At 38.6% G+C, this 13151-nt stretch overlaps 1 protein-coding gene across 1 annotated transcript; it reads right to left on the reverse strand.

The window, feature by feature from the left end:
• On the reverse strand, positions 1 to 2968 carry LOC144519883 (CCN family member 3-like). The gene is made up of 5 exons (XM_078253387.1): positions 2775 to 2968; positions 1974 to 2202; positions 1573 to 1827; positions 933 to 1162; positions 1 to 333 (listed from the first exon to the last, which is right to left on the reverse strand). Exons 1-5 carry the CDS (start codon positions 2820 to 2822, stop codon positions 40 to 42), a joined length of 1056 nt encoding a protein of 351 aa, XP_078109513.1. The 5' UTR covers positions 2823 to 2968; the 3' UTR covers positions 1 to 39.
• Positions 2969 to 13151: the final 10183 nt, after the last annotated feature.

A 13151-nucleotide genomic window follows, 5' to 3' on the forward strand; every position in this document is an offset into this window, starting at 1 on the left:
TTTAAGTAAAGAGAAAGCTATTGTCCCTCAAGAGTGACTTTATGACCTATAACCGCTGTATCCCAGCTCTGATGGCTGCCACACAGCATTGTCTCGGGGACAATGGCTGTGGCAGGCACAGGTCAGGATGGCCATGACTGGTGTCCTGGTGGTTTTACCGTTGGCACACTGGAACTCCACCACTGCGGTCTTGGTTCTGTGGGGAGTACAGCAGCGGCCGTCTATGCAGGAGCCACAGTAGCGAGGCTTGTAGGCCTGGACGCTGGTGCAGTTCTTATAGGAGAGGTGGACGGCTGTGTCGCTCCTCACCATCCTGTGACACTTACTGCCTCGCTGCAGGGAGAAAAGAGCCGTTCAAATGAATGAATGTCAAGAAAAGAATGTCATTCAATGTGATTTTTATGAGGGGAATTCCAGCTGGTTCTAAGCAAAATGAGCAGTATGTATTCTCATGCTGCTGGCATCTAATTAAGCTAAAGCAAATGTAGATCTCATAGATAAAGAACATGACATAGGCATAGATTTCAGGGGGGATGCAGGGGATATTTAGAAGAGGTAGATTTGTCCCCCTCAAAAAATATGAAAGATAGCTACTCCCCAAAAGAGGTAAAATTAACCGTTCAGGGGTTTTAAAACATGTACGGAAAACAAGAACTGTGTCTACTTGTGCTACGTTGGGGGGTTAAAGAACACAACAGGAGCGTGACAAATAAAGATAGAATTATGTTGATTTAAAGTTTGAGATTCCTAAAAAAACATCCCGAAACACGTGTGATGGTTTGAATACGCAAAATGCACCAGAATGCAGCAAATTAGGTGTTTGACGCCCAATATTTTATGGGGAAGGACCCCGAGACCCCACGGTTATAATGTGTCCCCCACTAATGTTGAAACCAAACCTACGCCCTTGGAATATGGCATCCAAAAAGTACCTTTGGTGCAAGCTGTGTGAGCTGCGTCTGGTCCTGCTGGTCGTCACAGGGTCTGATCACACACAGTCGACTCTGCTTCATCATCTCACACCGGCGATTCTTATTAGTGACCCTGGTGGACACCCCCATGCCGCAGGTTTGAGAGCAGGCGCCCCACTCTGTGGTCTGCTCAATACAGTTCAGGCTAGGGTCCCAATTGTCAAATCTCACTGTTTCCTCCTGACGATAGGCTGAGGGAACATACAGGTGGACAGTGGATTAGAGAAAGAAATCGACACATAAAAAGTTCAAAAAGTAGACAAAGGTGTTTAGCTGAAAACTTCAAAGCAACCAATGAAAATACTCATATAAATTATATAAAACCTGCATCACATTGATGTTTCACATTCCAGATTGAAGTGACAATACTGTCTCGTTCTTCTGTTTCCTCTTTCTTTCTTAGCCCTCACTCTATTTTCCTCTTTCCTTCCTTCCTTGGTTACTGCTCCCTTACCCTGATCAGGTCAGAGAAATGTACATAACCTTTAAACTTTGCGTCTCACACTGCAGTGACACTAACGTCAAAGAGGAATGGGTGATTGTATGTGTCTATCTGTAGTATATATCTCATTCCATCTCACCCTACTTCCAGACTACTCACCCGCCATGGCAAAGCCGCCCAGTGCACTGGCCTCGGCCTGGGGCTCACACACCCACTTCTCGCAGCACTCTCCAGGCACCAGGACCCTGCGTGGCAAGGGGCAGTCCGGTCCGGGCAGCATCACGTCCACGGTGCAGCGCAGCACACATGCGATCTGCCCATCACGGCACATACACTGGTACTTACAGCTGGGGAAGAAGGTCTGGCCGTTCTGATAGACAGAACCGTCCAAAACACACACATCTCCTCCATGAGCTGGAGGAAAGAGACAAAACATGGCTTTAAGAGTGTTTTTTTTTTTCTTCTTTTTTTTTTTAATTATAACATCTCTCATTCAAAAGAAGTATAACTGACGTCAGGATCCACATTTGTACTAACATACAGTGTCATGGCCCACTCACCGGCACAGATACCAGTCCTCTTGTGGACGTCAGTGGTGTATTCACATTGCAGCCCTTTCCGTGTTTCACAGGGGTTTGCTTCAGAACAGACCTGCCCTTTCTGACGGGCACACACCAGGCAGCAGGCACAGTCATCCAGGATCAAAGGCACCCCAGGGAGACACATGGGGGGCTCCTTAGGGCACAGGCATCTCCGAGGACACACCTGTGACCAGACTTGAGTAATCACCTGGGAGAGAAAAGAGAATTGGTGTTTTACCTGTTGTTGAAAGTCTTTTTCTCTCTAATCCAACCAAAGTGACTAGTTCTTGACAAATGGAATTCAATATTACATAGAAAAATACATTTTTGGCAAAAGTAAAACAAATCATCATGCACATTTCTACAGGGTACAAAAGTACATTTTGTAGGGTAGTTTAAATTTACATACTGTATCTTGTGAAAAAGGAGGCATTCACAGCGTATCAAACAATGACTTCAGTTAACTTTCATAACAGTTACTTGCTTACTTGGTGAAACTCACTTGTACTGTTGGTAAAAAGTGGCTAAAACATGTTTTTCAATTCATCAATTTAAACAAATTAAGATACCATGTAATGCACTTAAATTCATCTGTGAAAATTACAGAAGTAGCAGTCTTGATATCTTCTAATTATGAAATTATTGTCTGAAAAATAATCCCAAAACTTCCAAAGTGAAAAGATTTTTGTTTATAAAATAAAATATTGTCTTTAACTTAAACCTCTTCAGAGTATCTGGCATCACAATATAAAACACTATCTAAATGAAAACAGTGCCTACCTGTGCTGTAAAGAAGACAAAAAGAGCTATCTGTGACAGATTGGTCATCTTCCTGTTAAGTAGAGCAGAATAGAATAATATCTGCAGTCTAAAAAGTGTTTAGTTGTCGTTATTGGAGCTGATTTGAGTCCTTTGGTTTGGGGTTGAATCGTCCCTCCTCTCTGGCTGTGGTGTAGCAGAAGGTTGTGATCTCTTTGTCGTTCTGGCTCAGGACTCGGGAGAGGAGGACCTTATATAGCGGAGCTGTCCTCTGGCACCATGACGACAAACAGGAAGGAATGTCGGATCGCCCAGAGTGTTGGAGGAAGATAAGAGTCAGATTTTATTGTGAGATCCTGTCAAAGAGGATACCCCAAACATACAGAGAGGTTCATTTAACATCCTGCAAAAAAGACTTGTTTTTTATATATATATATATATATATATATATATATATATATATTTATTGTATAACTTATTATTGTAAATTATATACTTACATTTTTTTGTTTGTTATACACTAATTTGCTTACACACTTCACTTTTTCTTATTGAAGTATCCTTATTGGGGTTTCCCTTTGCACTCCAGGATGTTCATGTTATTAAATATCATGGTATGGGGGTTCCCTTACTTTGGTCCTACTGACAGTGGGCGGTGACCCTTTGACCTCTCTTGACGAACCCCAATTAAGAGGTCACAGTGGAAAATCCTCTTATTCCCTGTAGGATTGCTACTGCTTCCTAAAATAGCTACACAGTGGAAACTTTGGTTCATCAGTAGCTTGGAACAGCTGGGGGGACTGACACTGTGGTCTACACATCTGGTCAGAGATATGTTATGTTTTCCTACGAGCAGAGGTACATGGAAGGATTTAGGGGTGAAGCTGACTGGATCCCTGAACAGATGGGGGGGGGGGGGGGAGAGCTTGTAGAGGTTTGGGGTGAGGGGGTATGTGAGTGTGATAGTAAGATGATCAATATTGTTATAATTTATAATTTATAAAGTTCAAGAAGTTATACTATCAGAATGATCATATAAATACATACAACAGCCATAATTATGAGTTCCAGACTACATGGCTAAGCACTTACTGTATATAGCTATTTCAGGTTATTTTGTTTTATTTTTTAGGTGCATTTTTCAAGAGATAGGTGCAAACATTGTTGATGTCCCTTCCTACCAGCTGATCAGGCTGAAGGTGGAAATTCCCACAGTCTTAAGAAAAGGTCCAATTAGCCAAAATACATAAAGACGTGTGGCTTTAGCAAGGATGTGCAGGGCTCTTAAGAAAATATTACTGTACTGTATGTTAGAAATCCAGAGCACTCTTTTGAATTTGAATGGAAACTTTGAAAGTTGTGTGTAAATCTAAAGTATTAAAAAATAGGATTACACAGAAATACTTTTAGAGAGTAGGTAGGTATAAACTAATGTGTTGCTGTGGTTCGGTGTTAAACATTTTCTATTCTTTATTATTCTTGACATACACTATTTGGTTACACCCTCTACTACCATTTTATTTATTGCAGTTTTTGTTGTCTGTTGCCATAGCAATGTCTTGCTCTCGGCAAAGTCAAAAATCTAAAATATGTGACCTAGAACAACCACAACTATCCAGCTGTTTTGGATAACATTTGGTTCCTCCTAACTTTCTTCCTTCATCAATGAAAGATATCATCTCCAAACACTCAAAGACGTCTCGGTCTGGACTTTGCTGTCCATCCACAGTCTTATCTATTGACTCCATCACCCAGTTAGTGAAAAAAGAGAATGAAATTGAGGTTAATTTCTTTTTTTTTCTAAATGACTTGTAATTCCAGCAAACAGTGGATAGCTCTGTGCAAATTATAATTCAGTGCTGTTCGAATAGTTTGCCAGAAGAAGTTAAAGAATGTCAAATGTCAGGATGGTTGTGTTTGCTGACTCTGTGTGTATTTCTGCTCCTTTACTGCTTCTGCTTCGGTCATTTTAAAGCAAATTCTAATCCTGTTTTGCTGCTGAGGAGTGAGACAGAACAGGACATGGTGCTGTACCAAAGATGTTTTTAGCTGCTGCACCCACAATAAACTAAGGAAGGATCACATGATTGGTCAATTCAGTCTTTCCCTCACAAATGTTTTGTATTCGGAAATATGTTCGGTTCGTTTGATTGTAATCCCTCCAAACAATGCTTTTCTTCTGTTTCTCTTCAGCCTTCTTCTACTTATTTAACTCTTTGGCATCCAAAGCTCTTTCTCTCAGTAAGGCCTGCATGGCCACTCACTGGCATCAGTCTCACCTCAAATTGCTCTTTTCATGTTTTCCCATTCTTTATGCTTCTATAATTCTCACAGAATATACTGGAAGTTAGTAATGATTAAATTGGGAACATTTGCGAACAGCCTGAAATGCAAAAACACATCCTGGAAAAAGTAACACTGCAGGCTTATTTTCTTTGTGACCGCTTGGCACAGTATGGCAAAGTGTGATATCTCCCAGGAATGAGGTGGGAAGTCTGCGTACGCACATTTATGGTATCTGTGAAATATTTGCAGTGTAGAGAGCAACATATGGAGAAGACAGACAGGGGGGCAGAGATGGAGGAATGAGAGGAAATCAGGCTGCTGGCCTGAAACGGAGAGAGATGGGGGAGGCAGAGAAGGAAGGATGGACAAAGTGACATGCAGTAGACACTTTAGCCTGTGCTGTATTTATTTCCTTGTCTGTTTCCTTTGTCCAGAGGGGGTCTGTGGTAGGACCAGTGGCTTCTGAGAATTTACAACCTTATGTTATTATCACATCTCATCTTTTGCTTATCCTTCATTCTCCAGTGGTAGGAAACATGTCAGTACCACTTTAAATGGAGGTTTCACACAGTCTTTTCTATACAAAGACACAGTAAAAGCCTTCTACTAACAGTTGGCTTGTTAGACCGCTAGCTGGTGTTGGACTCTGCTGTAGGGCATCAAACCTTTGGCCAAGTGGTCAGGCCACCACTGAGAGCTCACCATGATTCGCTCAGAGTTTACACTGACAGTCCAACATCATTAATGTTTTTGCAACAGATGATACAGTAACATATGTGGTCAACAGTCTGTGTGGCGCAGTAGGTGGAGGATCTTCTCTGTCCCTTTCCTCAGGACATCTTCTGTTCAGAGCGAGAAAATGAATGAGAGAAAATATATGAAACAAAAACATTACAGAGTGCAAGTTTTATTATATTCTGTTTACATTACTTAGCAGATATTAAAGTTGTCTTTATGTTTTTAGTTTATGGTCAGAATTCTGCGTTCTTGATTAATAGTTTGGGACGCCAAAATCATTTTTGGCCCTTTCTGTTGAATCCAATGCAGGAGCATTAATATTCACTTTGGGGAGTTTCGTATTCATTCATGAATCTATGCTTGCAGACACAGTATTACTTCAGGAACAGATGAACTCAGAGGAAGCAAAACTATTCAGATTAAAGATATACAAAATCATATTACTGATTATTAAGTTATCCATTTATGATTAAAAAAGGCCCGCCAGTTATTCTCACCAGCCTGTTTGAGATCTCATGTTGCAGTTAATCACTGACTTAAACTTGACTGACAATTATAAATTAAAACAAAAACATACTTAAAAGTTGCATGTCAATGAACATACTTACTTATGTGTCAGCAGGTGTAATGGACTATTAACATCACATCAGTCTGGTTGGTACAGCTGAAAAAGCTTAAGTTGAAATATTTTGACTTGGAATTACTTCTTGGCTGAGAAGTCTCGGGCAGAGTTTTGGTAATGTTCAGTGTAAGACATGTTTTTTTTAATTCAATAAGTTATTCTGTTATTATTGTTTGCTATTTACCTTAATCTTCTTCCTCAAAGGTTTGTACTTTTAATGTCTTACTCTAAGTCTGTACAGTGATGTAATTAGAGACACCGATTGTTGTTTGTAATAATTGTGTCTGACCATTACATACACAACATGACAGAAAAGCTGCTCATTTCCTGCATGACATCATATTTTCTTTCTGTTTCATAAAAAACTGAACATACAGAGTTCAGTTTGGGCAAATAATCTCTGTTGTATGTGTTTTTATGCAACGGTCAATTTAATTATTTGACATGTTTCTGTGATGTGTTTTTAAGTGCTTCTTCATCCTCTGCATTGTCTACGCTGCAGAACTAATGTGTCAAGTAAATCAAAGAGTTTAATCACCGGGGGTCGGAGTGTATTTAATCAGTGCTCTTCCAAAGGAAACCCAGACAAATAGCTTGAATAATTCTACATGGCTAAAATAGCGTTTCCTTTGGTCCAAATATTATTATTTTTCAGATCATTAAACACTGGCTTCCAGTCTTTGAGCATGTAACTCCACAGCACACCATTGCTGGCTTACAGGGCATATGATATCTACTGAAAGGAATTTGAATCACTGTTGATCTGTCCGTGTTGTAAGACACAAAATGTAAATGTCAGTTTAATGGGATATATAACCAGTGAGTTAAAGCATTGCAGATGTTGCTCTAGGGAATAGTTTGGAGACAGTCTGTATTTGACTGGGAATTCAGGCTGTGGTTCAGAGAGAGTTGAAAAGTTCAGAAAAAAGTGGCTGGTATTCTCACTGTAACCCATCTCCTTACCTTACCTTCTCCCACACACATCATCAGTTTACATTACTTCCTCCAAAGATTCACGGATGAAATTGAGCGCTCCTCATATTTTCAATTTTCTCGCCAAGTGGCAGTCAGGCAACAGGTTTAACGGCTTGAGAGGCAGCCGCAAATCTCTCACCCAGGGTTTATTTGCTGCACGCCACTATACATGAGCTGAGACACCGGGACGGAGGCAGATGTGTCTTATGGTGGGTGGCTGTGAATAGATGCAATATGGAGCTTCCACTAATAAAACCATGGAAAAAACTAATTTCATGCGGATGTCAAAGGCTTTATGTTCTGTCAGAGCAGACAGATCTGATGGAAACCTTGTGTATAGAAGAGCAGGCAGTGAGTAGCTACTATCAAAGAATGACCAGAATTCCCTTCATATGTCATGTTTTGTTGTTGTTATTTAGCAGGATATTTCTAAACTTCAGACACACTTGTTTGTGTAGATTTGGATGTACGTAGGTGCAATGCCAGAAATATCTAAAAGGATTTGGACAATACATTTTTGAAGATTTCTTATATCTGCTCATGAACTACTTAATTAACTTAAGAATGAAAAAACAATCGGTTATTATTATATCAGGTGATATTAGCTTATTGCATATGGGTATATTCATGTCAGTGAAAGGTGGTGTCCCCAATGTGAGTGAGTGAGGTGAGTGAATTGATTGATTGATTGATTTTATTTGACCACTTAAATATAAAAATATGAAACAGTACATGTGTCATACATTAAAAATACATAAATAGTCAGGGATGACACAATAAAACCCAAAGACTTATTTCCATTGTGGTCCCTATAAGGGAAGGGGGAGATGACATTCATTCATCATACATTAAACAAATTCATCCACATTATACAGAAAAATGAACAATAAAAATAGACCTAAGCACCTAAGAATGACAGTACTTTTCTTCAAAACCACCAGTGTGTGAAAGGTGGCCAGCTCTGTGCATTGTTGCTATTGAGATTGGTCTCCCAGCAAAATCACTATTAAAGCTTTATTTCTCAATTGTCCAGTTTACTCATGACATTGTGCTGTATTGTCTGTGGAAACAGTTAACCAAGTCAGTAACACTTTAAAACAACTACACACTATGAAGCATAGTTACGCATCAGTAAATACTGAATTCATCATTTATAAAGCATTTTTCCTACATTATTAAACATTAGTATGTCATTCATAAACAAAGTTATACATGTTTTATACGTGATTAAAAACCTCATCTATAATGTGTTTATTAATGAACTTTCATACTTTATAAATGATGGATTTACTATTTCTAAATTGAGTATTACATCAGTTACAAACCAGTTATTAAGGAGTTGTTACTGGTTCACAAGATCATTTAGAAAGTGCTTTTTAATCTCATTTATAAATGCTTTGTGAGGCATAGTTCTCACTTTAGATGAGTTCACACAAATACTTAACTAACAACGAGTAACTACCTGAATTAATCATGAATTGCTGTATTAATAAGTTTTTATAAAACATATACTAACACACTAACTGACCACTAGTGCATGTCTAAATCATTATATGTGTAAATACATGCATACATGTACATCTAAATAGTTTGGTAATCATTTACTTACACTTTCTTAATAATCTCGTGAACTCCTAAATAACTGGTTTGTACTTTGTGTTAAACCTAATTTAGAAATGGTGAAACCATCATTCATAAAGCATGGAACTACAATCATTAAATACATTATACATCAAGAATAAAACATGTATAACTGGGTTTATGAACACCATACTAATGTGTAATAATGTTGAAACAATGCTTTATAAATGATGAATTAAGTATTTACTGATGCCTTACTAATGCCTCATTGTGTGTAGATATTATAAAGTGTTACCACAAAGTCAGATGTAGGGAAGCATTTTTCTTTACATACTTACTGGTTACTGGTATGAGTGGTCACAGGCTAACAAACTCTCAAACTCAGTTACTCTGAGCTTCTCTGACAGGACACCCTGTTGAGCGTTTTTGTCACAGTGTGCAGCCATGGACGGACAGTGATGTTTGTTTGAACTTGTTCTTGGTTGAAGAACCAAACACATGGCTGCCACTTGGGGGAGATCTCGTACAAAAACAAAATATTCAAATTTATGGCCACATTTTTACAGGTATTATTTTTAGCAGTGCACAGAGAGCACAGGAAACAGAACAAACCCAGGGAGGTCGGACTGGAAAGATGAAACAAATGTTTCATCCTGGAAGGAGGATCAGATCTCAGCTTCAACTTTGGACATTTGGCCATTAGTCTAATGTTTATATCTAGATTACCAATGGTCCCTGAGTTTGACATGGCCTGTTAATTGAGTCATATAAGGCATTCACAGCGTTCATATAAATGTCATATTTGAGATTTGTTGCTATTTGCTTGTTTCAAATACACTGAGCCAATATAAAAAGTTGTAGCATAAAAAACATTTTCATCTGCCAGATGGTTTGAGTAATTGGCTTTGTGTCACATTCCACGGCTGCTTCCTGGTTTGTTTGGGGCAATGGTCGTAAATCTACAGTGTTTGTAAACCACATGAGAACGTCCAATTTGTATAGAGAGTGACGTAGTTAACAGACTTCAGAGTGTCACACTTAAAACACCATGACCACACATTTCGCATTATTTACCCAACACCATTCTAAATACAAGTCCCTTTTACTCAGTTTAAATGCTGTCAGTGTCAAAGTGCTGCGTGACGTACATGCACTTCATGATTGTTACAGAAATACTGTTCAAAAGGAATTGTTAGCACACTTAGCCCTCACTCTCTCTCTTTCTTGGAGTAGAGTTTAACATTTTTTCCTGCAAGATTTGTTTTTTTTTGGTTTTCATCTATAAAAATAGCAGAACAAAATCAGAGTTAAAAATATTGTACATTTTATTTTAATGTTTGCTGTTACAAAACATTCTAAACATGCAATATATGTCTGCAATCTCGTGCTGTCTCCTAAGTTGTCAAACCTTTATCCACTAACAGCTGCCTCACTTCAGATCTATTATAATCCACAGCAAGAAAAGTGAATTTGGGGCATAAAAAAATGAAATATTGAAAGATCTCTTGAATTTTCATTTGATGTAAGAGTAGCAGTTGTTGAAAGAATGTTGTTTGTAGAGTAGGCACTCAAAACCTTTCATTTATGTTATTTAATTTGATTTAGGATAGAAGATAATGAAATTTCTAGCACAAATTTGTTCTTCTTTTTGTGCATGACTGACCTTCTGTTATAAAGGTTATTGAAGTGCTCGGCTGAAACCATGGCAACCAGTGACCTGACAGATCCATACATTGTGCATGTTGGTAAAGGCAATGTTAGAGTTTCACCTAGGAGAGGGGCAGAAACGCAACCTTAGAGGGCAGATGGAGACTTTTAAGGGTTACAATTTACAACAGCTTTCTTATTTGTTGTTTACTTAGTGAGAATGCTCTGGAGCCAGAGAAGAAAAGAAGAAGAAAAAAAAGACATAGACAAGGAACAGGGGTCAGCGGTCTGTCCGTCTGAGGAGCCTGGTGCCTTGGCCTTTTATACTACTACTTATTGTTCTTAGTAAAGCACAGATGAGCACATACTAGCTTCATGCAGCAAAACAGCTATTTTATGCCTGGTCAGTACCAATGAGATGTGGTAGAAAAAGAGTAGAAAAGTGATTGTTAATACAAAATCATTTCAGAAACATGGAGCATTTTCTGGAGGGCTATCAACCATTCTGTCTAGTCAGCACTAATGGACAGGCAACATATTGTTATAAAGAGTGGTTGTATCTTCTGGGGATGAAAGTGAACCTATCCACTCTTAGTGAACAGGTAAAGGCAGCTACATTTTAATTACAGGTATGAGCACAACTTAACACTCCGTTCAACTTCCTGTTAATTCCAGAGTACTACAGTTGATTCTGTTTTATTTAGTAATGCTTTTTTGAGCAGCGCAAAAAAACATTCTTTAAATTCTTCTGCAGAGCCTTTTCAATATTACACAGTAGGGAAATACTTTACTACACATGAATGTTTTGATTGCTGACTCTTATTGTACGTGCCATATTATTCATTTTAATCAAAATCAAGGGCCACAATTCCTCAGCATGACCACTAGAGGGCAGCATTAAGCAATGTGAACCCTAAACGATGCTTTGTATGGGAGGGATGTTTTTTTGCTCTCTCTCTCTCTCTTTCTCTCTCTCTCTCTTTCTCTCATTTATCAGCCTCACAGGTAGCACAATAATATAGGTAGCATATTGATTGCAAAACAAACACTAAAAACACATTAAGACACATATACAGTACAGACTAGGGATCGACACCAATATACCGATACCAATATCGATTGTTAGTAGTTAATGAAACTGATAACTGATATTTGGAACCGATATGCATTCACAGTGAAAATATTCTGTTACAAACTCCAACACAAAACTTAGTTTAAATGCTTTAAGCAATTATTTAAAAAAATTCAAAACTTTCAACATAATACACAGTAAAAGAGAGTCAGACAGTGTTGTGGTCGGGACATTAAGTCAGACTCAGTAGTGTGTGAAACCGAAGCAGAGGGACAGACACAGAAGTAGCGGAGCAAAAGTAGCACACTTTTTAATTAATTAACTTTATCAGTTATCAGGCAAATAAAATGCTGATACAGATAATCTGCAAACTGCCAAAAAAAAGATAATCAGTGTATCCATAGTACAGACACTGAAAATGTAAGTAAATAATAGCCAAAACGTTTACCTATATATAAATGACATGAGGTCTAGGCCACATCACTACTGAATTGATGGAAACAATGTTGTAGACTGGACATTACTTTAACAAGAAAAAAAACGGATGGATAAAACGTTTTTTTTGTGGAAAATTCCAGTAACGTAGTCCAGATTCAGTCTGAAGCACTGTCCAAATGGAGCTTAATTCAAAAATAAATATAAAAGGAAATAATATAATCAAAGAAAGCAACTCATCTCATCTTGCTTCCACTTTTTCCCTTAGATAATATAAATAAGTATTATTTTGCAATTGAAAGAAAATATATTATCTATTATGCCTTCATTAGAGTGTTTCAACTTTGTTTCAAATCTACTTTGATGATGAGAATGATCAGATATTATTTCATTAAAATTCCCTGCTTCTGCACCACAATATCCGTTAAACCTCCAGTGTTAATGCAGCCTGTTATGAGGTGGGGAGTGAAGCTTTCAGCTTAAATGGGAAAGAGTTTGTTTTGCAGCAGCTGTGTAGCAGTTGCTCTGCCCACACAAAAACACACAATCATAAGCCCTTCACTGTAAACATCAATACACACACGCGCAGACACACTTACACACACGAATGTGTCTATTTACTCAAACACACACTTCATGTGCCACACACACACACACGCACACACACACACACACACACACTGCAGCTTTGTGGGGATTTGAAGGGCAATCAGGCGGTCTGAAGCAGAGCAAAGCTTTTACGTCCACACCATTAGCTCCCTTTTAGCGGCTGGAGGGGTTTCCATCTACTTAACCACACTGGTCAAACAAAGTCTCGCCCTGTCAGCTTGTTGCATCTCACAGGAGAAGTATCATGGTGACCTGAGTTACATTCTTTCTGCTGTGGATGAATAGCCTGACAAGCCAGACCCACATCAAGATGTCGAGTCTGGGAGCACACCATTGGCAGGGCTCAATCCGAGGGGTGGGATAAACAGTTGTATTTTAAATTCCCTCTGCACGCAATAGGATAGCGCTACAACCAACCAGAGCAACGAAGAAG

Source organism: Sander vitreus, chromosome 6 (genome assembly GCF_031162955.1).
Source record: "Sander vitreus isolate 19-12246 chromosome 6, sanVit1, whole genome shotgun sequence".
Taxonomy (NCBI): Eukaryota; Metazoa; Chordata; class Actinopteri; order Perciformes; family Percidae; genus Sander; species Sander vitreus.